The sequence below is a fragment of the Talaromyces amestolkiae genome, assembly GCF_001896365.1.
Source record: "Talaromyces amestolkiae strain CIB chromosome Unknown scaffold9.1, whole genome shotgun sequence".
Taxonomy (NCBI): domain Eukaryota; kingdom Fungi; phylum Ascomycota; class Eurotiomycetes; order Eurotiales; family Trichocomaceae; genus Talaromyces; species Talaromyces amestolkiae.
This window is the reverse complement of record NW_024468045.1, coordinates 1,090,020-1,115,466: the sequence shown is the minus strand read 5'-3', so window position 1 is coordinate 1,115,466 and position 25,447 is coordinate 1,090,020. Positions and strand designations below refer to the sequence as shown.

Sequence of the window (25,447 nt, the reverse complement as noted above, 5' to 3'; positions counted from 1 at the left end):
CGGTTTTATTAATGCGGTATCAGGAACTAGGAGAGTTGGCAACATTATAGATAATCGAATGTGCTATTATCTTTAATGAAACTGGAGGATAGTAATATCTGTGACTTGATTTCGCGATTTAACAACTTTACCACCAGGGCATCAGTTGTTCCTCATCAAATGAACAAACTCTTGATCTATTGATAATCATTAGACTCAAATTCAGCAAGTTGAAAGAAGTCACAGGAAAAACTCACAGTCAATGGACCCATTTCCATCGGTGTCGGCTTCTCTAATCATTTCCTCAATCTCGGCATCCGTCAATTCCTCGCCAATGGACTTCATTACGTGTCGCATCCCGTCTGCGCTGATCGTGCCACTACCATCTCGGTCAAAGACTTCAAAGGCGGCACGGAGCTCGGCCTCTTCGTCTGTCGCCTTGCCCTTGTGAATCATCATGGTGAGGAATTCTGGTCGAGGTATGTTAGAGAGAGCATTTTGTCTGCGGGACAAGGGTCTAACCGTCAAAGTCGATTGTACCGGTGTGGTCCACGTCTAGTTCATTTACAATATCTTGCAATTCAGACTCGGTGGGGTTCTGGCCTAACGAGCGCATGACATCTCTAAGCTCTTCGGCGGTGATTTCGCCTGTATGATGATCAGTTAATCAATATCACCTAGTATCATTAGGGATCCTGTCAAGTGTCCTACGCACCATTTCCATCTTTATCCTGTAGCGTAAGATGTTAGTGTATGTGGATAATGTGATGTGCAGGAAATGCAGCCCTACAAAAACCGCAAAGGCTTCCCGAAATCGGGCTATTTGCTCTTCCGACAGGGACTCTGCCTGGAGATAGTCAGCATAACAGAGTATAAACTATATCGAATGCTTGAATCATACCATTTCTCAGTTTTCTATCGTGGTGATATATGTGGTGTTGATGTTGAAGAGTAAGAATTCGGCTGTTGCTGAAACAGAAGGAGCAGGTGGGGCAACGGCGCCCGCTCAAGCTTTTCTTTTTCCGTGTCTCGGATCCCCTCATCAACACCTCCACAACAACATAATAACACAACACTACAACAACAAAAATATGACTTGAGGCTAACGGCAGACGGTATGATAATACTCTCTCTTGCGCTCTTTGCAGCTGTGGTAATGCTTCAAGAACTGACATGTCTTCTTTATCTAGGTAAACAACCATCACGCGATGCGTTCAATCGCCCGACGCCCCCTAAACCCTCACGATTGGACAACTCGTTCAGTTGCTGCCCGTTTCTTCCACCATCAAATTGGAGTGCAATTGGCTGCTGGTTGGTAGATTTGCTCATACCTGTTATCGTCTGTTTTCACTGGCGAACGACGTCGTTTCTACGGAGAATCACTTGCTCGAGGATTACCCCGCGTCCGTCTCTACATCCCTTAGCAAATGCCTCCATGACTATATATGCCTTGCAGGCGTTCTATATGAAATGAATATCCTGCCTCTGGTCTGGCTATATCGCCATATACTACATAACACTTGGAGCATGGAATCCTACGCCGCGCCCAGTCGTCTACGAGAATCATGATCAGGACTGCTATGCAGACGACCTTTGGCATAGACAGGTAGCGGGATATCCGCGATCTTAGGGAGTTTGATCTGTTGCCTAATAGCAGACAAACGTTCCACTGCCGATAGCACACAAATCGATCTGGCCGGTCAGCATCATGCAATGACCCCGCATTCGTTGATTTCGTATTCTAGACCAATCAGGCACATGACACTAACAGTAAGTCCTTGATGAAGAAATATCTAACTGCCGGAGCGCCTCCAATGCAGCCGATGAGCTATTACAACGCCTCTTGGCCTGCTATCGGGCTATCTAATCAAAAGCGCGTTTTCCTTCCTAATCTGGCAAGCTTATCGGAAGGGGGCGGGGTTAGCTGGTCGAACGTTCAAGCTTATCGTAGACCTTTTACATTGACACTCTCTATTGCTCCTAATACTACGATACTTGCTCTTTTCTGTGACCTTAAGTTGCATAGCTGGTCCAAAAATCCCTCTAGCCCACCGTTCTCAACGTCTGCCAAACCGCGTATTGTTCTAGTGATACCTACGCAACGTCGTACAAGGACGCTAGTATCCCCAGAAAGTAAACTACAATGGCCGGCAAGCCATGGCAAGAAATTGCACAGATAGCACAGGAGGTGCGCGATAAGTCCATTGCCCAGGTCCAGCCGCCAGTTCCGGATGTGCCTGAAGATCTTCCGTTGAATGTTACGTCCATACCCAAGAAGCTGTTGACCCCGAGGGAGATTGAGATCACCGAAACTGCACCGGAAATACTTGTCCAGAAACTCGCGACGGGAGAATGGAAATGCGTGGAAGTAACTAATTCCTTTCTACGGCGCGCTGGATTGGCTCAGAGACTGGTATGACCCCTTGAAATGACTGCGTGATGATAGACACTCACGCCCTATACATAGGTCAACTGCGTCACAGAGCTCATGCCCGAGGAAGCCCTCGAGCGAGCAAAGTATCTAGATGATTATCTAGCCAAACACGGCAAACCAATTGGCCCCCTCCACGGCCTCCCAGTGAGCATCAAAGAACATCTCCCCATGAAAGGCCGCACCATCAACTGCGGCTACGTCGCATGGTGGGGACGCATCTCAGAGGTGACCTATAGCGGCACAGAAGTTCTGTACAATGCCGGCGCTGTGCTATACGTCAGGACCACTCAACCCCAGTCGTTGATGCATCTAGCTACTTCGAGCAATCTATATGGCGAGACAGTGTGTCCATACAACCGACAGCTAACTAGCGGAGGAAGCTCCGGTGGCGAAGGAGCGCTGATAGGCATGCGTGGTAGTGCAGTCGGTATTGGCACTGATATCGGCGGAAGTATTCGCAGTCCCGCTGCAAATTGTGGAATATACGGGCTTCGTCCGACGAGCAGCAGATTTCCATATGATAAATTTGCTGCTGCCCATGGCCCGCAGGGGATTCCGGCTGTTGCGGGACCATTGAGTACTTCTAGAGGGGGTTTGCGGCTGATAATGAAAGCTGCTATAGACTCGAAACCGTGGTTGAAGGAGCCAACCCTCCTACCGATACCGTGGCGCGATGATGTGAGCCACCTTACTCAGGGAACGTCAGGCAAGAAACTCAAAATTGGGGTCCTCTGGGATGATGGAGTTGTGAAGCCACATCCTCCGGTTACGCGAGCTCTGAACGAGGTTGTGAGCAAACTTCGAGATGTTCCCGGTGTTGAGATTGTGGACTGGAAACCGTACAAGCATGATTATGCATGGGAGAGAATAGCATCATTGTATTATGCTGATGGCGGAGCTGATAACTTGGAGATTTTTGCTCAGGGGGGTGAACCATTAATGCCTCTGACACATTTCATACTCACGGAGAACGAGCATCGGAAACGCCTGCAAATCGAGGAAATATGGGACCTAATGGAGAAGAATATCCAATACAAAACAGAATATGCCAATGTATGGAACAAGACAGCCACGGGCGTCGATGAGCGTGGAATACCGACTGGAATGGTGGATGTGATTCTTTCTCCCACAGGACCGGGTGCTGCTCCCCCATTGGATCAGGCAAAATATTGGGGATATACAGCTCAGTGGAATTTGCTCGACTACCCTGCTGCAGTGTTCCCAGTGACTCAAGTACAGCCGGAGGTTGATAAGAAAGAGGAGGCTTATGAGCCTCGGAACAGCAAAGATGAGTTTAACTATAAGCTTTGTAAGCCAGCGTCTTGTTGCGTTTATTTATAGACGGTGCTAACATTGAGATAGATGAGCCTGAACTATATCGCGATGCGCCTGTCTCGCTTCAACTTATTGGTCGTCCTTGTGAGGATGAAAAGGTTTGTCCTCCTGTCAAGATCTTTGATTGATGGCCATGCGCTAATCACTGGAACAGGTTCTTGAAGCTCTGGATTTCATACACGATCATGTTTCGTTGCCTTCTTTCAAATGAAACCATTCGTGTTTTGTTGAATCGAAAGACTGATCTACTCCGGTTATAGCAAGTACTCTATGGTGATATCTAAAGTGGATGGCTGTCTTAGTGATTTTGGTGACTTGCGGTGCTACTCGGAACAACGTTAGATAGACAAGATCAAGGGATCAGATCTGGTGTAATGCTGTCAATAGTTAGCAAAATCAATAGCTAACATAGGCCAACCGCGTATCATTTGTCTTTATTGTCAAAACCCATAATCAGGAAAGTGGCAGAATAGCGCATATGACGAGAAAGGGGCTAGAATCCGAAACAAGGAATTTGGCCACCCATCAATCTTCCCCCAAGTTGCATCTTCATCGATTCTTAGATCTCGACCTTATCAGGCAAAATTTTAGCATATGATAAAATCACACGCTAATTTGCTCTATGATGGGAAGTGGTCCAATCATTACCATACGCTGCAAATGAAAGCAAGGTCATACAAATTAAGCGAACCTCTAATGTACAATCGCCTCCAATAAATGGGCCCAATCACGTATAAAGCTTCAAGGCAGCCATCAGGTATCAACTGACTTTAGCCTGGCGGTTGCTTCATGATAGTATGTTTTTGAAGTACAGGATGTCTAAAAGAAACAACAGGATGTATAAAGAAAATGAAGGTCAAAGAGAGCCATTTCTAGAAACATGATATCCTCCAGGGAACTAAAAAATAAACAGCTGAACTGGTCAGAATTTCACCAACGATAGGTGGTTAAATCCGTTGACCAGTAAGAGGCAAGAGAATCTCAACGTCAGGATCGGAGCGAGGCTTCGAGGGCAAACCATGATGATCTGCGATCTCCGTCCATGCTATCACATTTCATCACGAAGATTTATCCAACTTCCACGTTTTTGATTCTTTGGCGTGACAAGATTGGTGGGGAATACATCACCCGCATGCACAAAATGGAACATGACCTGAACAAGGAACATAGGTATAGCATCAAAAATGTACATGAAAATCTCATGACTGACGAGATAGCCATCATTACCTTGAGCAAATTCGATTATGCGGTAGACGCATCTCAAGATGATTATAATGGCAGCTGCAAATAAGAGCTTCATCATAGACTTCCATGTGTGTTTTCCGTGTTGTGGAACAGTGTATAGCTTAGCAGAAGATTGCATACGCTTCCAGAATATCAGGGAAATCGTCAAGAAGAAGCTGAAGAAAAGAAGCTGAGTGAACAATCCGATAAGCATAATCTTCTGTCCCAGGCTCGCCATACTCGCCTGGGCCATCATGCCACCTCCACCAGCTTGCATGAAAAACGACACTACATCGCCGCAAACGAATATCTTCGTTACACGATTAGGTCGAATCACGCTAGCATCAGGTGAATTGACAAATATCACTATACGACCATATATCATATAGATTGTTGCGGCGTATAGAGAAGGCGGTAAGATGATAAAGAGCGATTGCATAATGTATGGGCCGAGTTCGCTAGGCGACTTTGCGGAGAAATATCGAGCAGTGTATCCAAGAGTCATCACTAATAATGGTCAGTGGTGATCAACGATGACTGGATTGGTGACGCACTAAAAGCTCCAACGTTCAATGAAGTATAGAACCAAGTCTTTTTCTTGATCATTACCCAGAGGTGAACGATGGCACTGGCTCCAAAAAGAGCAGCAAATACGATCGTTGCCATTTGGCTCGGCTTGTAGGGATATATCCCATTATCGCTATTAGACTCGCTGTTTGCCATGGCTGAGAGACTGTGTGATTCGTATCAAGGTAGCCTAAACGCAGGATCTGTAGAGGATTTCTGTACGTTGATGCGGTGTCTCTTAGACAAACGGGATAAAATGCCGCAGAACAAATAAAAGGGCCGTAATAATAAGACAATGATCGGAGGCTTAGTGCATGTAGACAGTTATTGATCGTTGCCTGCACCTCCATGCTTCTTATACTGCTGCTAGCAGTACGTAAGGTACCACACGTTAAAAAAAAGGGGGGGTTGGAAGATAGATGCAGGTCTTCGCAAATCAAGACATGCTGAAACCTCAACGGTAGCAATTTTCTGATCAATCAATGAATCAGAAAGCCCTGGACATTCTTAGCATGGAGCACGATGGTTGGACACGAATTCCAAATCGAAAGCAAAGCCTCTTTTGGGCTGCGGCGACTAGAGAAATTTGGCGTGGGTCACCAGGATGGATACGAGAATGCGAAGGGACTGCCGATATGAGTGGATGGCCCAGGCTTCGGATTTTGAATTCTGGTTGTTTTCGGTCCGATTTCACGACATGAAGTCAAATTCGGCACTACGGCATGCAAATTCTAATATTGAGCCTCCGAATTACCTGGATCAGATCCTTTTTTTGTATCAATGGGCATCTTTCCAGGTTTGTGAAGGCACATGGCTACTGTAAGCGGGGTACAAGTGATGCTGCCTACGACATGGTTAAGGAAATGTATATCAGAGGGAGATGGAAAGCATTCAATGTGTTGAAAAATTAATGGTAAGGGGTTTCCAGCTTGAAGCTGTTTACGAGGATACGATAGGCTTAAATTAGAGACGGAATTAGAGATCGATCCGGCCCCGCTTCTACATGTAGGTATATAATTTTCTGGAAAACACGAGAACGTGTACGGGAATACGTAGTGATACGTGGTATGATTCAGTCTCGTCGTGGCCACAGTGGTGATAGCTGTCGAGGGACTTTAGTAAAGCGTATAGCACAAAGTATGTCACAGAGCAATCTTTGATCTTACCAGCCGTTCCTGAAGAGCAAAACATTCTATAGGAAGGGAAAACTTAACAGCCTTCATTGTCATTGTCCCCCGTAGTCTTGTTGTCGTATCGTATCAACTATTATCAATGAAAAAAAGTCAAAGTTTCATTTGATATAGTGACTTAACTCTGGATCCTCTACCCCGGAGCAACCTTATCATAATCGATGATGGATCTCTTCAAGAAAATATTACAGACAATTTCCTAATGATAGTAGGATTAAAAACAAATCGACATCCGTTGCACTTTGATGCTAGCAAATTTCAGGCGCTGTAAGCACTCTTTACATAGTTGAAACTACTTTATTTGGCGGAAAGTAAAAACCTGACCACCTTTCACCAAAAAGGTGCTGTTATTTACAATCGAACAACCAGAAACCTGGTAGCCCTTCAAGGGGGTTTGTAATGGGCTAGGGAGGTACACTGTACCGTTCGTACCAGGAGGAGCAATCACGATCATTTGTAGCAAACTGTTATTGTCGATGGACCAGCTCACATCAATTGAACCTTCCGGAACGGGATGGGATCCGCGTGCCCACTGAAGGTCAAGAGTTTGTGGGACGATCTGCCACTGCTTGAATCCAGGAACCAGTGGTTGAATACCAAGGACGTAGCGACTCAAGTCAGCAGTAGGTCCTGCACCCCAAGCATGGCATAATGAAGTTGATGCACCCAACCCAGGAGTGCCGTCCGCATCCAATGTCTCCCACGTACAACCGGTATAGTTTGTGTGAGATGGATCGCTCATGGGCCCCCAGACACTGTGAAGAAGGTTCTTTGCATTGGTGGAGTCGTTGGCATAGAAAGCAGCTTTTAAGTGATACCCAGAGGCATAAGGGCTAATCTTTTGCGCCCATCCACTTGCAGAACTAGCGTTAGAGAAGGCGAGAGCTCCCGCTCGGACATATAATTCTCGACTCAATGTGGTAAGGATGGTACTTGCGGTATGGTTTCCTGAAGCCGTGTTGCTAAGGATAGCTAGAGCATTCGCCTCCTGGGAGAAGAAATCGGTATGAGACTCCGAAAGATAATAAGCATGGAGAGTGTCGCTCCAAAGATTGGCGTTGATCGCCTTCTGCAAGGACTGGAGACGGGAAGTGTATAAAGTCGTGTTCAAACCCCCATCAGCCATAAATGGAAGCCACCGATTAAGCGCATATGCATAGACGAGGTTGAACTTGGCAACCACACCACTCAGGGAAGGATCATAGTAGTTCCAGTCACCGCCAAAGGTTGGGTTAGATATATTGAAAAGTCCACTAGGAAGAGTCTGAGAGTGTGCCCAATCGAACAAGCGAGCAGCTTTGGGTGCCCAGTAATTCAAAAAAGAAATATCACCGGTCTGTTCGTAGTACTGTGCTATTGCACTGGCAAGACTGAACGAGTAGCCAATAAGACCCGTGATGTTTGCTTGGACATCCTCTGTACGCGGTGGCTGCTGGACTTTGACGCTTGGGACAAAGAACCCTGGAAGCAATTGAAAGGAACCTAGCAGGGAAATTGATCCATTGATATAATCATGACCGTAGGTGCTAGCAAATGCTGTGCCAGTGGTAATGTCCAAGTCCCCAGCATAGGCAATCCGATCACGGCGGGAACCATCAACACTGACCGGCAGTGGGTTGGTGCCGAGGAGAAAGTCCTGCAAATCCGATGAATTGGTAAGGGAGGAAGAGTACATTTGTGTACCAAAGGCTGTCAGAGACACATTTGTAAAAATGGCTGAGTGCCCAAGAGACGCGCCTAATCCAAAGGAGCCATAGGAGGAGGAGTTTTGAGAAAATTTAAGCAATGACAGTCCATCAATCTCCACAGAAATATCGGTGATATTCACAGTACTGTGAATAGTATGCCACTTATCGAGAGTAACGGATGAAGGCAAAACAGCAGATGCAAGTGGAAGAGTATCTAGCTCTGTAGAGCCCGGGTGGGCCGAGATGGATGAATTAGCGACATCCACGAAAATATAGATCCCATTTCCGAGTGTGTCGCTCAGAACTGTAAAACCAAAGCCATTTGACGTCGGTTTCACAGAAAAATCTAGCTCGTATGTCGTTAGCGCAGTGGCAAAGTCGGCTGCGAAAGGCTGAGGAGCCAAGCTATCGACCAAGGCGCCTTCATCGGTAATAACCCAGAAGTCAGGAAGAGAATTTGCTGGAAACTCATTTAACTGTACAGTGCGAGCACCAACCCCCCAAATGCGATTGAGAACTGGGTCTGAACAGTTGAACGATCCGGGGAGGTCGGAAAGTGGAAGATTATCAACAGTAGGGATAAAGCCTAGGAACGAGAGCTCAAGCTCCCCAGCACTCGACAGATTCAGTTTCTGGTAGCGCAAGGCACCTTGAATCAGACGATTAGTGTAGGTAGTTTGATTCGTAATGTTGTATCGATCGATTCGGTATGTATCCATGGCCGCCGCTAAGGGAAGAGGGCCATCCGCCTAAGATATCAATCGGGCTCAATTAGAGATTCGCAGATTATCACTCAAAATTCCCAGATCTCACTCACCATATAATTGTCTAATAAGGCACGAGTCTCGCTGTAACTCATTTCAAATACTGACGTGTTACCGGAGCTCCGAATGACTTGGAAAGTTGCATATCCTTCAACGTTTCGTCCGTAATCAAGAACAAGAATAGACGGAGTCTTTCCATCTGAAGACAGCTTAAAAACGGTGCCATTGTCGGCCGGCAGGGAGGAACCGTCAGATTGAGTATAGGTCAGAGGCTCATAAGATGGAAAAAGGTTCGCAAGCCCGACGCCAGCATACAGAAGCCCTCCTAGGGCAGATTGTCGACCGATTCTCATGTGGGATAAAAGGGCTGTAAAAAGTGGCAGGKACGGATTGACGACTAATAATCACAAATAAATAATTCGTCTTCACCTGGGAAGGATTATATCCAGCCTTATATCTCACATTGCCAAACAGAAGTAGATCTAATCAGACCTTAGGATGCTCCCTTAAATTCTGATTAAACTACAATAGAAATTAGGTTTAGTTGCATGGTGGCGCTGGTAGACATGATATAAAATGCATATAAAATACGAGAATACGAGAATACGAACAAACGAGTATACGAAATTTGTTCCGCTTATTTCCATAGTATTACGCACAAAGCCTTGGCCCGAGGGAGAAGGGGCTCTTGGCTTTTTCAGTATCCATGGACCGGAGGCCAGAGGCTCAGGCTGAATGAGTTGTTTAGAATTGACACTGCTCTTTGAGATGCGTAAGTAAAAATGTTGAATTCTGCGGCCCTAAGAAAATGCTATTTTGTATGCGTTTTGACGGGGTCGGATCACTTACGTGGCCGGGCCGGTTACCGATTACGTTAGGGCCTTGTTGATTGCCTAAATCATAAATGCTGGGTTTGTTCCCCGTCCATCCTTGCAACTAGCTCTCCAACTCAATCGTTCTTCCATAAGCAACATAATCTCTCAAAATTATCAATTTCCCACAATACTAGGACCATGAATGATCAAGCAAAATCAGATGTACAAACCCGTTCCTCCTAGACCTAAGAAAACGAACATTGTGCGGTCGCGCAACGGGTGCAAAGGCTGTCGCGAAAGACGGACAAAATGCGACGAGAATAAGCCCGTCTGTGGAACATGCACCAGGCTAAAGAAGGCCTGTGAGCCAATTAAACCCAAGTTCGAATTTCGTGTATCGACTGGCAAGAATCGAAATCTGGAATTAGAAGATAGGGGACTTGCAGCAAGAACGCGGAGTATGTTGGTTGAATCAAAGGTAGAAAGAGATCAGTCGCCTAATATTGCTCTTACTGTATCTTTGCAACGATCGGAAAGGGAGATTTTCTATTCCGCATATTGGGAAGATAAATGTCTGCCTGCTTTGCATCCATTGTTCAAATCTACGTCGAAAGTCTTTGGGAAATTTCCAGCATTGAACGATACCATTCTCGCATTGTCATCTTGCAATCTGAGCCGTAACGATGCAGAGCGCCGAAGTTGGGATGCAATTGACTATATGGGTTATTACAGTCCTAATGCGACTCATCAATTAAGAAGTCAGCAGTACTATTCCTCGGCCATTTCAAGGTTCACGAAACTTAATCAGAGTGAGTGTCGGCACAATCTCAAAATGGTGTTGATGATGCTTGTTCTATTCGCTCATATAGAGTCTACAAGAGGGAATCTGGAAGGATTCTACTGTCATATCAATGGCTTGACGGCATTTATCGGGTATGAAATCCAGAAGCTGGGCGGAGATCATTTTATAAGAGATCTAACTACTGCTTGGATGCAACCACAATTTCAAGTGTGGTGGGCTCGGTCATACTTTAGTACCTTGGATTTTCAGCAGCGACAATACTCCATCGTTCTACCTCGCCTCATTCAGGGAAATTTGCTGTCGATTCATGAACGACGGGTCGCAGTGCTGAATATCATGTGCGAGTCTCATCGACTGAATGTCACGACCATATTGAATAATTGGCGTTATCGTACTACACACGATCGATCTGGATACGAAACAAGATACAGCGCTCATGGCCATGATGTTGATCACTGTTGTATGCTGTTGGCTGAACAGAGCGCGAAGCTAGACAACTGGCTTTTACACCTTCCTTTTGCAGAGCAACCTCTTGAGGACGATACTTTTGATCATCGAATCGAGTCACCTTTGATTTTTCAATGTCACGATGCGGCCTTGAATTATGCTTATTATGCCTTATCAAGGATCATGCAATGTACCGGTGTCTTTCGACTTCTGGGTACTCGAGGCTGTCGTTGCTCGGGCCATGAATGCGACGGAGCGGAGCCATGGGTGCGATTTCTTCTCCGAATTGCAGAAGGCGTTGACATGAAAAAATGCGTTCGCCAGAACAACTACACTATCGGCTTCTCGGGCCTTTTATTGGCTGCTTTGCTTCGATGCCAGGATTTACTGTCTGGCCAACGAATTGAACAATGGCTACAAACCCTCGTCGATATGCAGCCCACAGAAGAGGGGAGTTTTCCGGTGTACCAAGCACTGGCTGTGACTAAGGCGATTAACGAACAGAGGATGATGGGAAGAGACGTATTTGCAGTGTCTCAGCCAGTCGACGATGGAGGGGGTGCTCCTAAACTCAGGTCGTATAACAGTCAAATCATCGATACGCTATTGATTCATGGGATATGCAGGGCGACGGGTGATTTGTTCACCGACTGCATTTTGATTGATAATAGATAGAGTCTGTGATTTTTACAGTTTCACTATTGAGGCATTCGAGGGAGGTTTCTCCTTCGGCACTGGATACTAGACCCACCTCGATAGTAATAAGCCAATGCTAACGCGACATAGCTCTCGTTCACCCGATTTGGTAAGGTTGAATTGTCTCACTGCAACCAATCAAACAGCCAGGATTCCGGAAATTTCGATACAACTCACTACGGCAAAGAAATGGCCATGTTTCCTTGTGAACATGTGTGAAAGTCGAATCCTAAAAGGTCCACTTAGTGCTGAAGTATCAGAGATCAATAAGTGATCTCCAGTTGACACTGGTGGTATGTCCAACATATATATATGGCCGTCTTCTCAGGCTCCTTTGACCGGTATTTTAAATTCATGTCTTGTTGACACAGACGCATTACCCTTGGAATATTCAAACAAACAAGAGTTCAACGATATATATACCTAGGTCGGTAGATATGTAAGTATCATTGCATATCAGCCAGAGAATTGTTGCTCATTACTAGATATACTAATACATTTAAAGCACCATGAAACAGAATATAGTAAAATTACCGACCGATGACTTCATCGTCACATATCGAGGCGATATCGTCGAAAATCGACATCAAGTCCACGCTGCTATCGTTGACGCCAACGGAAATATGCTTTACACCGTCGGAGATCCTTCTCGTGTGACCTTGATCCGTTCAGCGGCCAAACCAGCTCAGGCATTGGCAATCATGGAGACCGGGGCGTCTGAACACTTCAGTTTCAATGATGCAGATCTGGCACTGATGTGTGCATCACATAACAGTGAAGAAAGACATGTCTCTCAGGCACGTTCAATGATAGCCAAGGTGGACGCCAAAGAAACAGACTTGCGCTGTGGTGGACATGTCGCCCTATCAGATGCAGTGAACAGGGCGTGGATCAAAGCTGATTATACACCAACGGGCATCTGCAACAATTGCTCGGGCAAGCATGTGGGCATGATAGCTGGTGCTAAATGTCTAGGCGCTGATGTCTCCGACTATCATCTTTCCGAGAACCCCATGCAATTATTGGTTAAACGCGTCGTTGAAGATCTGACCAAGTTGAAGGAAGATGAGGTCAAATGGGGGATAGATGGCTGCAATCTACCAGCACCGGCTATACCATTGTATGCTCTAGCGCAAATGTTTGGCACTCTCGCGGCAGCGGTCGACTCGGATGAAGGCAGCATTTCACAAGAAAGATCACAAAACTTGGCACGCATCTTTCATGCAATGACACAACATCCCGAACTCGTCGGCGGCGAGGGCCGATTTTGCACTCGGCTCATGACAGCTTTTCAGGGAAGTCTAGTTGGTAAACTTGGAGCAGAAGGCTGTTATGGGATGGGTATACGGGTGGCGGAACAAACCAAGAATCTGGGAACCGACACCGCCCTCGGGATTGCTATTAAAATTGAAGATGGGAACATCCAAATTTTATACACGGCATTAATGGAGATTCTTGAGCAAATCGGGGTTGGTACACCAGAGATTCGAAGAGAACTTGCTGACTTTCATCATCCTAAGCTTCTAAATACTGCGGGTGTTGAGATAGGCCATTTTGACTGTGCTTTCAAAGTTAGGGCTGTTCGATAGGCACATTCTGGAATCGAATCTTGGTAAAATTATCACTTATAATCGTTTACTTTTCTTTCGAATCACAAAACTTCTGTAGATTCGCAAGTAACCAGGCCTTGAACTTAGGGCTTTGTTTGTCCATATAACCCTTTTGGGAAATCACGTGCGGTCGCGTCGCGGTTGTGTGGAGCGGGCAACATCTTATCTCCGAGATCCGTCAACCATCTTTAACTTCTTCCATCTCGCCATCTGAGATGCAGCAAAGTCCGACTTTTTTGAGTACTTGGGTTCCAAACCCATCATCAACCGGCTTCTGTAAGCAAGGTATCTTTTTATGTAGCGTTGATTGACCGTGGCGATCCGTGCCTGGCGTGTTATTCGATTCCTTTAGATTCGCCTCCCGAACCGCGAAACGCAGATTACAAAGCTTTTTCTAGATTCATCTATCTATCATATCCATCACGATAAGCCGAACAGTCATCTTTCTGCTTCATTATCATGCGACTTTCATCATCATCCTGAATGAGCGTCATCTCGTCTTTGCAAGCACAGTCCTATTCTATCATCACGATGCGCGAGATCGATCCGCTCGTCCTTGAATATCAACATGACAAACACCGACCCCGAGAAGCCGAAGCGCTTCGCATGCTACAGAAAATAGCTTCCCTCGTCAAACCTATCATGAGACAACGAAGCTGGAAAGTCGGCACATTGTCTGAATTCTATCCATCGCAACGAAACCTTCTAGGATTGAATATTAATGCGGGCCAGAAGATATGTTTGCGGCTAAGATACCCGAGTGACGAGCGCCAGTTCCTGCCTTTGGAGCAGGTTGTTGATACCATGTTACATGAGTAAGTTAATTTTTTTTTTTAAATTTCTGTGCTGAAATTTATTGACAAGGATAATAGATTATGTCATATTGTGCATGGACCACATAACCGTGACTTCCATGCATTGTGGAATCAGCTTCGCGACGAACATGAAGAGCTCGTCATCAAAGGTTACACGGGAGAAGGGTTCCTCTCCCAAGGTAAACGACTCGGAGGCCGCCAAATACCGCTCGACGAAGCAAGGCGGTTGGCCCGCGTTGCAGCTGAGAAGCGGCGAACACTATCAGCTGGTTCCGGACAGAAGCTAGGTGGCGCACCGCTATTGAGAGGATCGGATGTACGAAAAGTAATTGCAGATGCCGCGCAACGACGTATTGACGTCACCAATGGATGCGCCTCGGGCTCCAACGACAGCGAGAAACTAGCGGATGAAGCTTCTCGGAATAGCTTCCGTACAAAAGCTGAAGAGGATGATGCCAACGAGCGAGCTATTATGCAAGCATATATTGAGATGATACAGGAGGATGAGAAGGAAAAATATGGTTCCTCGTATGTTCCTCCTAGTCAGGCGAATCCTGCTGGTCCAAGAGGGAAGAAGGTCTATCCAACTAAATTGAGAGCACCGCCTGTGCCTACACATACGAAGCCTATCAGGCGCTTTGCAAGCTCGGGGACGTTGTCTAGCGCGTTTGGCTCTGCAGATCAAAGCGCTGAGAATATCGTCGCAGATGATGACATATCATGGAACTGTCTAATCTGTACACTCCAGAACCCGCCGGCCTACCTCTGTTGTGACGCATGTGGAACAGAACGCTCTGCACAGTCAGTAACAGCCCAGTCACGACTTGTTGCAGCTGCTGAAAACCCTCCATCCAAGCGAGCAACCTCAAAGCCGCGAAGTCGTTTGGCCTCCGAAGTGATTACCGGAGGCGATGCTGGTCGAGTAGTATCCTTCAAAGGTGATACATCTGAGAGAATTACGAGTCTGGATCAAAATAGAGCCAAGAAGCCACTTGGATGGTTATGCCATATGTGTGGTGCATTTATGGAGACTGAGTGGTGGACGTGTTCCGCTTGCGGGACGATGAAGACTGCTTCCTGATAGCACCGGGTCTCACGATGATAGACAAGAATGATTGATGACTGTGCATATACCCTTTACTGTCCGAGCATATTTGGCGTTGATTGTTATTGGTGTCTCTTGCGCAGTTACTAGCTTGTTGATTACTGCATATAATTGCCTTTTCGCTTTCAAGGTATTGCACTTATTTACCTCTATATTCTCAAAAACCATACACTGCACCATCGTAGTCTTTGTAGTTGAAGAACCTGGCCATAAGATTTGACTGTTTACGAACCAAATCCTTCGATGCGCCMCCGTAGTGSCCCGCCATACGTAAATCCGAGGTCTGCTGCCTCGCTTTTCAGTCTGAAATTCTTAGATTTGCAAGAAACACGCCTTTTTTTTCTTGATTCTGTGCGAAGTATCAATCTCAAGCAATCCTTGTGCACTGGATCATGTTAGTTCTTAGGGATTCATTGTCCAATGTCCATCAGCATTTTCACTACTTTCTTTTTTTGGGCTTTGCTCAAACGACCTCCCTAGAAAAGAAAAGACTTACTTCAGCCTTGGATTTAATTGGCTCGTGCAAGGCGAAACCTGGTTCATCATTCATGAAGCTTTCTCCACGATTGAGGCTGTCAAAGCTAACTCAAAATAAGGAAAATATTTCCGAGTTTCCGAGTTTCCGAGGTCAGGAGGTGGCTAGCTAGTGCTGATCCTCAGCCGAGCCAAGGGCACTCCGGACTCTCACATACACCCTAAATAGTCAATGAACCGTCCTATTCATTTAAGTTGAGCTCCAAGAAACTATTGTGGGTACTAATTTTAAGCCTTAAAGCAAAGATGAGTTCGACGATTGATTGATTTATTCACGCATCTTAATTTGAACGTCTTGAGAGGGCAGATCAAGATAATCCAATCTTGAGTTACGCTAGCTAGGCTGTGAGCTGATCTGTACGTTCAACATGCTGAGAGCTACACCTGCTGATTTCATCTCGCCTATTGACTGATCTAAGACACTCTACGCACATGCATCTGACGAGAAAAGCATATTATATTATTATTAAAAAGGCTGCGGGAATTGGTCCGCAAAAGTATTAAAAAGAAATCTAGCAAATACCTCGCCACATAGTTATCACGGACTGCCAGAACGTGACAAGATTCACCCAAAAGAGACCCTACAGTCGACAGCTGACCGGGTAGAGATATCCTGCATTATCGTTCTCGCTAACTGCTCCAGGAGCCTGGATGGTGAGATTGAAAGCAGAGACGGCATCTCCATTACCGAAAACGCTACGGATCGGGTAAAATTCACCTGCAAACAGCTGCACAGTGCCACAGGACACCGGGTTAACGTAGTTTCCTCCGGCCGATGCGCCATTCAATGCCGTCGCGTTGACATCAGGCTTACCATCTCCGCAGTTAAAAGCAACGCCGCCACCAAGATATGAGTAGTCGGCGTTGTCGGCGGATGCACAGATTGTATAGTTCCCGGTTGTCGGCGCGCGGTAAAAGCCTGAGTAGACCAGCGTGTAGTTGTTGCCGTCTACCTTTATGCCACCGTTGACCTCGCGCGTATAGCCCACGTAGTAAGGAACTTGGGGATTTTTGGGATCCGCATATACCTTGGGATATCCGCTTAGATCGGACGTGTAATCCTGAGGTATGTAGGTGACATTGGTAATAGAAGAATTGATTGGGCTGAGTCCGTCGGTAATGTAGTATGATGGCGGAAACACTTCCTCCGCAGTTTGTCCCGCCGTCGTACTCGTGTAGCCGTTGTAGCCGAATTGGTTCCAATATTAGTCCACGTTCAGCCCTAGAGGCGGACAGTCAGGCCGAACCGGGCATGATGCAGGACCTGTAGGTTTGGTGACAATGACTGTTACGGGAGCGCAGGTACTAGCTGGTAGCTTTGTCGTTGTGCTTGCTGTTGCACCCAAAGTTGTGATTGTGATGGTAGCGCGGCTGCATGTAGGCGTGGTGGGAGTAGGAGTTGTGAGAGTATGAGTGGTAGGAGTAGGGGTGGTGGGTTTAGGGGAGGTTGTCCTAGAGGTATGGCCATCGGTACAGCTCGTTGAGACAGGGCTGCTTGAAGGGATCACAGTTGAGGATTCACTACAGGCGACAAGGACGGTAGTTCGTGAAGTTAGAGTGATTGTTGTGGTTTGGATATGGTCGTTCTCGCCCCAGGCAAGAGAGAAAAGGCTGCCATACGCAATTAGCGTAAAGATGATTGGACTTTTCATTTTCAGTTCGCTGAGCCACTTGATGCCTTGACAACAGAAATCGGAATGTTTATATTTGACCGATGATACCTGTAGCCGGAATACACGAACAATTTATAACTAGTGTCCCAAACAAAGACACATGCATGTACTTACCCCTGATCGAAAAATTTTTCTAGTTGCGGAATCTTTCCCAAACTAGTAAGTTAGATTGACGCAGCACTAGGATTCCCAGCTATTATCGTGGCTTTTTGTAGCTGGCTGAAATGGATGTTCAATTGAGCCTCGGTGGGCGGTCGCTGGCAGTGTCTGTCGATAGCTACTCCTGCGCCCTTAGGCACATGTTGGCCCTAACGAGTCGCGACATTGAGGCGGCACGGATCGTCCCCACCTCAATATATTATCTGGAGGAACCCTTGGGGGTGTCAGCCAGCCATTCTCGGAAGCGGCCATTGCTGACTGGTGAAGTCCGATCTCACTAATGAGATTTCAACCTAATTCAACCTAATCAACAAGGCAATTTGTTTGACTGCGATCTGAAATGTTTACTTGCCCGGAAGTAGAAAATACCAATTGAATATTCCCCGTACAGCTCAAATATACGAGTCTCAACCCATATCCGAATTTTCTTTCTCCTACCTCGAAGTATTGCCCGCTGATCTTTGTATAGGGGGTTAAAAAACTGACAACGACTATTCCGACATCATGCGATCTATGGCTCTAATCGTCCAGCTATGCTGGCTGATTGCTCTTCTGATGGAGTCTACCGAGGCTCAACTACAGGAACGAGCAATCTCGAGCAATGGAATGACTGAAATACCCAACCTCAAGTACGGTCTCTTCGTCCACTTAGTACCGGGCCACACAGTGAACCACACAGGCGTTGTAGTTGACGACGCGAATGTTCTCGCGAATAGCTTTGACGCAAATCAGTTCGCCAACGATATTGCAGTCGCAGATGTGCAGTACGTCGTTTTTACTGCATGGCACTCAAAGATGGTAGCCCTGTGGCCGAGCGAGAAGATGCTGGAATGGGAACTGCCAGACCATCGCGTTGATCGTGACCTCGTTGGTGACATGATTGCCGCTGTGGGAAACAAAGGCATTCGTATTTACCTCTACACCCACCCGCGGGACGGTTTCGAGTTCACCAATGCGGATCGGAAGAAGACCGGCTGGGGKATTGACCCTCCTTCGAATGGCGAAACCTGTAACCCAGGTGCAGACTTCAATCGGACCTAATGGAACGCTTTTATCGAAGACATCTACGGAGAACTGATGCAGCGCTATGGTCAACAGATTGATGGCCTCTTCATGGACGAGGGCAGCCCTCAAGGTGACAGTGAAACAGTGGTCGATTACCCGCAGCTCAGGACTATAATCAAAAATATCAACCCAAACGCCGAGCTCATCCAGAATGACTATGGCAACCTGTACGGCTTGGACATGGGAATGAAGGAGTACGGAGGTTGGGGCGAGTTTGCACAGCCAAACGAGAGCCTTTGGCCTAGCTATGCTGAGCCTGTGGCCGCCATCTTTACCGATCAGTGGTGGGCGGATAACACGACTAGTACTATCCGCTACTCTGCCGGGAGCATGCTCCGTTATACAGCATTCCAGGCCGCCACGAATAGCGCAGGCGGCGGCATTGCCTGGGCCACCGGGCCCTATGCTGATGGTGGCTGGGAACCCGGCGTCATGGCCACATTTCAGCAGATTGGCTCATGGATGTCTGGCATCCAGGAGTCCATTTTCGACACGCGGCCCAGCACCTCCTACCCAACCAAGCCTGGCACTATCATCGCTGATGTCTCCTGGGGATCGGCGACCAAATCTGCTGACGACTCATTTGAGTACATCCACGTGCTCAAACCGCCAGCTGGGCTGACACTCACGCTTCCGGCGCCTCGAGACGGCAAGATATTTTCAACTGCCTCACGGCTGCCAGACAGCACGCCGGTTGTCCTCAGTCAGGATATCGAGGGGGTTACGCTCACGATTACTGGCTCGTGGAATGCCAACCTCACTGTGATTAGACTGACCGTCCTAAGCCGCTCCGGTCCCGTTCCTCTCTACCGTTGTGCCAATGGCATCCATCACATAGACACCACAGACCCAGGGTGCGAAGCCGCCGGCTACTCTCTGGACGGTCCGCTTGGCTACGTTTTTGCCATTCAGCTTGTAGGTACTGTTCCTCTCTACCGTTGCTACAGTGCTAGCCGTGGTGACCATTTGGATACGACCGACTCTAGCTGTGAGACCTCAAGCTACGTGCTGGACGGCCTCCTCGGCTACATCTATAAAGCCCAAATACAGAACACTGTTCCGCTCTACCGCTGCTATAGCGCGAGCAGAGAAGACCATATGGACACAACCGACGCTAGTTGTGAGTCCTCTAGCTACTACATGGACGGTATTCTTGGCTATGTAGTAGTATGAAAGCCATCGACATCGTTAAATGATGTTGCCTATGATCACGCCGTATAGTTAAGTAAAATAACATCTATTGGAATCTGTGGTATTATTCTACGATCAGTGAGTGTGGTTATCTAGTTCAATGTTATATGAAGACAGTCCGTCTTATAGGACGGTACAGCCGAATTTTCTTAGTATCATGCAATTTCATGGTTACATAAAGCTTCTAAAAGCCTTAGGTCTATCTACCACCACGTCTCGTGATGTCCTCCTCTGCACTATCATAGTCATCATGTTCCCGAAAAAAAGCTTTGATTCGACTATCTGGATATTTACGACCTCTTTCTTTCCGTCGATTACCAATCTCGCCTCCAGCGCGTATATTTGCGTTGGGCTGCAATAGAAACTATATAGGGCTAAAATCTACAGGAGGTGTGATCAACGCAATGGATGACATGCTGCACGTTCCATATGCAAGATTCATATTCATTTCATATTTTAAACTCAGGTTTATCGGCCATAAACTTATCCTATTTGGCCACTTTAAAATTTGTTTTGTAGTATATGAACGCGACTCGCTGAACTCTGTTCCGTTTAGGGCACATGTATGATTCTAGCCCTAGTAAATCTAAGCATAGGCCCAGCTCTACTCGTATCGAGTCCATCCTCTTCTTTCGGGTTTGAAAATATTCTTACTATAATTTGAATATAGAAAGACATCACGCTATATATTAATTATTTTGACTACGCGTAAATATTCCATTGACGGGAATATAGCCGAATTTCTTTCATTTCATACGCTTATCCAGAAGCTATTGAGCCTCGTCAAGCGCGTAGAAACGTGCAGTCAAGTGAAAAAAATAGAATTTACCATTGCTTTATTGAGTATGAACGGCAAGTTCAATGGTAATTACTGCTTTCGCCCGTAGGAAGGTAACTCATGTTCCTCATATGGCACAAACAATTGGAGCTAAACAACGAATAGACAAACAATTCCGCTTCATGCCCGCAAAGGAGAATTTCGTTTCATGTATTTTCGTAATTCTCTCCGGAGACATGTAGCACAGAACAACATGAACACCGCCATTTTTGGACTTTACACTGGCCACAGGTCGGAAGAACCCCGTAATTATAATACATCTAAGTGTCGATGAATATTAGTATATTAAGCCTGGGAAGTCAGCTAAACATGCGGCTCGAAACCTTCCCCTTCCAACTCCTTGGCCACATCATTTGGCAAATCTCAAATGTCACCACCAGCTGCACTTCTCGATAATCTTTCCCTCAAGGAATCCGTCAAGACAGATGTCTTCATCTGTGGCGGCGGGCCTGTTGGCCTGATCACAGCGTATATGCTAACTAGACAGGGAATCTCTACATATCTAGTCGGTAAGCATCAAATCTTGATACTCGAGATGGCGTACATTTCTTTTAAATCTAATATATACAAACTATAGAGAAAGATGACAAAGAACAACAACCCTCGTGGGGTCGAGCATGCACACTTTACCCTAGAACCCTCGAAATGATGGAACACCTTGAACTCCTCGATACCATGAACCAGACTGGTTACATCGCACGCAATAGCGTCACTTTTAAGGATGGAAAACGAGTGACTTCGCGCGGATGGCAGAAGGTCTTTGAACGTATGGGCGGTACATACCTCGACTACTGCCTCAACATCCGTCAAAAGCGGTCCGAGGACATCTTTCGAAAGGCATACCGCAAATTAGGAGGAAAACCGCACGCTGGCTGGAAACTTATATCGTTTCATATCGACCATGATAGCAAGGATGACCACAAGGTTTTATTGCAGATAAGTGACGTTAAAACCATGGAAGTCATGACGGTTAAAGCGTGAGTGTTTATACAAGATCAGCATACAATGTGAATCTATACACTTATTAAGTCAATCATAGGAAATACTTGGTTGGAACAGACGGTGGCAAGTCTCTAGTACGACAAATCGCCTCGATCCCTTTCAACGGTGCAAATACCAAGTCTAAATGGGTACAAATCGACGGTGACTTTGAAACCAATATGCCTGATTCCGATATTGGGTTTGCATCTATCGAGTCCAAGAGCCATGGCAATGTCATTTGGGTTCAGCTTGAGAAAGGTGAAAAACGCATTTGGTTTGCCTTGAACGATGAGATGTCAGCCAAGTATGGGCGTTGCTTGAAGGAAGAAGAGGCAAAGGAGGAAGCTATTAGAGCTATGGAGCCATTTACGCTAGAGGTCAAGAGTGTCAATTGGTTCACTATGTATAGGTGAGTGCAGGGTTTATACGTCTTTGTGGGTATCTTCATGTACTAGCAAGATTATCGGCTTGATATATTTCTTCTAACAGGCGTCATAGCATCCATCAGAAAATTGCGCAGACTTTCATCATGGAAGATAGAGTTTTGTTAGCTGGCGATGCTTGCCACACCCATTCTTTCGCAGCTGCACAAGGTATGGACACTGGTATTCACGACGCCTACAATCTAGCATGGAAGCTGGCTGGAACAATCAAAGGCTGGTATAGCAACAAAGTACTGAAGACCTACGATACCGAGCGTCACCCGGCAGCCGAACGCTTGATAGAACTTGACAAGACATTCTCTACACTCATATCTGGCCAGATACCTGAGAAATACCAAGCAAACCACAAGGACGCGAATGAACCGTTGAACAAGCTATTCGAAGAGACTGCAGATTTCAATGTTGGTCTTGGAAACCAATACGAGGAGCATATCCTCAACAAAGCACCTTCAGCCGGCATGATTTCTGCAGGTTCTAAGGCACCAGATGCACTTGTATACCCACCAGGTTCTCATTTCCCAGTTTGTTTGCATACCCTGACCAAATACATGGGTAGATGGAAAATTATGCTCTTTGCGGGACAGTATGAGCTCACACACGAGAAATTGCCTGTTGCCGCCAAGCAGTTGAACGATCTTGCACAGATCCTTCCTTCAGGTGTAACTAGACTCATTACGATTGTCGCCAGCAGCATGGCAGCTGTACCTTCCATCGTTACGAAGGCTGGATTCATGTATTATGATCAAGATCGATCGGCGCATATGGCTTACAGCATTTCTCCAAAGACTGGTGCAGTGGTGGTGGTCCGACCTGATGGTATGCTAGGGCACGCGACGACTCTGAAAGATACTTTTACTGTCGCCACGTACCTGACTAGTTTTATGAAGGTTCTGCGTGGTTGATTGTCGGCTTTCTTGATACCAGTCAATGTTGAGACAACTTAGTAGGCATATTGACTATCATACCACCACTGATCACATTTAACCAAATGAAAGAACTACAAAAAATCCCAAACGTGGCTATCTAGACTCATGCTGCTTCAAACGTAAAGCTAAGTTCTGATCAGTCGGCTTCTTCACGAGGGATGCCGGGAGGTTACATTATTGTCCAGCATTTTATTCCTATTTTTACATGCATCACCACGTGTCAGCACACTTCTTCGTAGCTCATTCAGATTCTAGATGTAGCATCGTAGAGATCGGTCTTGACTCGTTAGTAAAAATGCAAAGACTTTATCCGTTTCATAGAGAAATGACAGAATAGTTCGAAATGACTCATCCCTCATCGAAGGATCTTCGCGCTAAATATTGAAAGATTCGGTTACACCTCGAAATAGCCGAGTACAGCAATGTATAAAGTCTCGATAGTTGGTCCCGGGATCTTATTACTCTGCTTCCCTTTCTATCAATTAAAGTGAAATTATTAAAAGTCAACTTCGCGCCTCCACCTGAACTACAAATAGGTCTTATCGCAAGCAGTAATAGCCATGACACTATTCGAAACTCATCAAATTGGATGGATCGGTAAAGGCTCCTTTATAGACTCTTCAGCTTGCATCGCCTACTAATTGATCTCACTATAGGATTGGGTAGCATGGGTCTTGCTATGGCCACAAATGTACAGAACGCGCTCGAAAATCGGGGCCTATCGCCATTGAAGTTTTACAACCGCACAGCGTCCAGAGGCCAAACACTTCAAGACCGCGGTGCAGAACAATGCGCATCGATATCTGACCTAGTTCAAAAGAGCGATTGGATATGCATTTCGGTAAGATAACAGAATAAACGTCCCGTTTCGTTGATAGGGTTCACTAATAACGATTTCCTTCGATGTTCACTAAGACGAGCAATGATAGCGCCTTGCGAGATATCATTAGTGAGATTCTGAAAGTAGAGGGGGATCTTTCACGAAATACTATAATAGATACTACGACGGTTCATCCAGACACTACAAAAGAAGTCGCAGCCATGGTATCCCAACGTGGAGCAACATTCATCGCTGCACCTGTTTTTGGACCACCGCCCAGTGCTATAAGTGGTGAGCTGCTCATGGCAGTAGCTGGATCAAATCGACGGGCTCTTGAAATGCTTGCACAGGCATTCAAAGGAGTGATCGCGCGGGAAGTCATGGTCGTTTCTGATTTGCCGGAAAAGGCACTTTTGCTCAAGACTCTAGGGTAAGCTCCATGTCCACGATCCACTGCAAATGAGACAAGGAGGAAATTGTAACCTCAATTCGGATTCAGAAATTTTATTGTTGCCGGAGTTATGGAGATTGTTTCGGAGGCGCACGTCCTTGCAGAGAAGTCTGGTCTCGATTCGCATTTATTCGAAAGCTTTCTCGGGAAAAAGTTTGGAGACCTTGTGCACTCAGATTCCACTCGACTCACCACAGGCGTGTACATTCCGGAGAAAGGTACAGTTTTTAAGGATCAATCACGTTTTGTCAAAGATCGTTGGTAATTGACTTGCATTCTAGGACAGAAAGCATGGTCCGACCTGAATCTCGCAATAAAAGATGTTCAACACGGAATCGATTGTGCCCAAGCAGTAGGTACACGCCTTAAGGTTGCAGAGGTTGCCATGGAGCATTTGAAGAGGGCAAAAGAGTATTCAAATAATAACAACGAGAGGTCGTTGGATTCCTCAAGTTTGTATGGCGTCATCAGGCAGGATGCAGGGTTGGATTTCAGAAACGATATCGTGATGTCGAGGCCAGAGGAGAAGGAAACATGATCCTGAAGAAATCTCCCGAGAAGCCTTCACAAGAACTGGCTAAATGGAATTCAGATATTTCCTATTGGAATTAGATACATGTATTTTCCCCAGGTCATCCGAGAGTTTGGCTTAGTAAGAATGAGGGTAGATGGTATTGCTATTCCTTTCCATCTCATTGCGGACGAGCAGCAAAAGCTGGATATACACCTAAAATTTTCTTGCCCTAACTTTTGTCGCCGAATTAATTTTATACATTATTAATAATTAAGATAAAAGATATAAAAAGAAAGAGGCCATCATATCAAGGACCAAAGACAGTAATAATCAACAATTATGAAGTATATGTACATAATTATTCAGAGCTGAAAAGTAGAT

The 25,447-nt window shown here is 46.1% G+C and overlaps 9 protein-coding genes across 9 annotated transcripts; 6 read left to right on the top strand and 3 right to left on the bottom strand.

The window, feature by feature from the left end:
• Positions 1 to 141: 141 nt before the first annotated feature.
• On the bottom strand, positions 142 to 883 carry BHQ10_005378 (uncharacterized protein; the record flags this gene model as incomplete). The annotated part of the gene is made up of 6 exons (XM_040877847.1): positions 142 to 176; positions 237 to 449; positions 502 to 627; positions 695 to 710; positions 770 to 826; positions 881 to 883. 6 exons carry the CDS (start codon positions 881 to 883, stop codon positions 142 to 144), a joined length of 450 nt encoding a protein of 149 aa, XP_040733882.1.
• Positions 884 to 2,122: 1,239 nt separating this feature from the next.
• Positions 2,123 to 3,959, top strand: BHQ10_005377 (uncharacterized protein; the record flags this gene model as incomplete). Its single annotated transcript, XM_040877846.1, has 4 exons — positions 2,123 to 2,392; positions 2,447 to 3,722; positions 3,776 to 3,846; positions 3,903 to 3,959. The coding sequence occupies 4 exons, from the start codon at positions 2,123 to 2,125 to the stop codon at positions 3,957 to 3,959; spliced, it is 1,674 nt and encodes a 557-aa protein (XP_040733881.1).
• A 3,062-nt stretch (positions 3,960 to 7,021) lies between these two features.
• On the bottom strand, positions 7,022 to 9,534 carry BHQ10_005376 (uncharacterized protein; the record flags this gene model as incomplete). The annotated part of the gene is made up of 2 exons (XM_040877845.1): positions 7,022 to 9,166; positions 9,235 to 9,534. The coding sequence occupies 2 exons, from the start codon at positions 9,532 to 9,534 to the stop codon at positions 7,022 to 7,024; spliced, it is 2,445 nt and encodes an 814-aa protein (XP_040733880.1).
• A 2,916-nt stretch (positions 9,535 to 12,450) lies between these two features.
• BHQ10_005375 (uncharacterized protein) lies at positions 12,451 to 13,530 on the top strand (the record flags this gene model as incomplete). Its single annotated transcript, XM_040877844.1, has 1 exon — positions 12,451 to 13,530. The coding sequence occupies one exon, from the start codon at positions 12,451 to 12,453 to the stop codon at positions 13,528 to 13,530; it is 1,080 nt and encodes a 359-aa protein (XP_040733879.1).
• Positions 13,531 to 14,034: 504 nt separating this feature from the next.
• On the top strand, positions 14,035 to 15,447 carry BHQ10_005374 (uncharacterized protein; the record flags this gene model as incomplete). Its single annotated transcript, XM_040877843.1, has 2 exons — positions 14,035 to 14,366; positions 14,424 to 15,447. 2 exons carry the CDS (start codon positions 14,035 to 14,037, stop codon positions 15,445 to 15,447), a joined length of 1,356 nt encoding a protein of 451 aa, XP_040733878.1.
• Positions 15,448 to 16,586: 1,139 nt separating this feature from the next.
• BHQ10_005373 (uncharacterized protein) lies at positions 16,587 to 17,382 on the bottom strand (the record flags this gene model as incomplete). The annotated part of the gene is made up of 2 exons (XM_040877842.1): positions 16,587 to 17,175; positions 17,312 to 17,382. The coding sequence occupies 2 exons, from the start codon at positions 17,380 to 17,382 to the stop codon at positions 16,587 to 16,589; spliced, it is 660 nt and encodes a 219-aa protein (XP_040733877.1).
• A 959-nt stretch (positions 17,383 to 18,341) lies between these two features.
• On the top strand, positions 18,342 to 20,075 carry BHQ10_005372 (uncharacterized protein; the record flags this gene model as incomplete). The annotated part of the gene is made up of 2 exons (XM_040877841.1): positions 18,342 to 18,846; positions 18,898 to 20,075. The coding sequence occupies 2 exons, from the start codon at positions 18,342 to 18,344 to the stop codon at positions 20,073 to 20,075; spliced, it is 1,683 nt and encodes a 560-aa protein (XP_040733876.1).
• A 1,501-nt stretch (positions 20,076 to 21,576) lies between these two features.
• On the top strand, positions 21,577 to 23,257 carry BHQ10_005371 (uncharacterized protein; the record flags this gene model as incomplete). Its single annotated transcript, XM_040877840.1, has 3 exons — positions 21,577 to 21,908; positions 21,971 to 22,321; positions 22,402 to 23,257. 3 exons carry the CDS (start codon positions 21,577 to 21,579, stop codon positions 23,255 to 23,257), a joined length of 1,539 nt encoding a protein of 512 aa, XP_040733875.1.
• Positions 23,258 to 24,322: 1,065 nt separating this feature from the next.
• On the top strand, positions 24,323 to 25,090 carry BHQ10_005370 (uncharacterized protein; the record flags this gene model as incomplete). Its single annotated transcript, XM_040877839.1, has 3 exons — positions 24,323 to 24,531; positions 24,601 to 24,770; positions 24,834 to 25,090. The coding sequence occupies 3 exons, from the start codon at positions 24,323 to 24,325 to the stop codon at positions 25,088 to 25,090; spliced, it is 636 nt and encodes a 211-aa protein (XP_040733874.1).
• Positions 25,091 to 25,447: the final 357 nt, after the last annotated feature.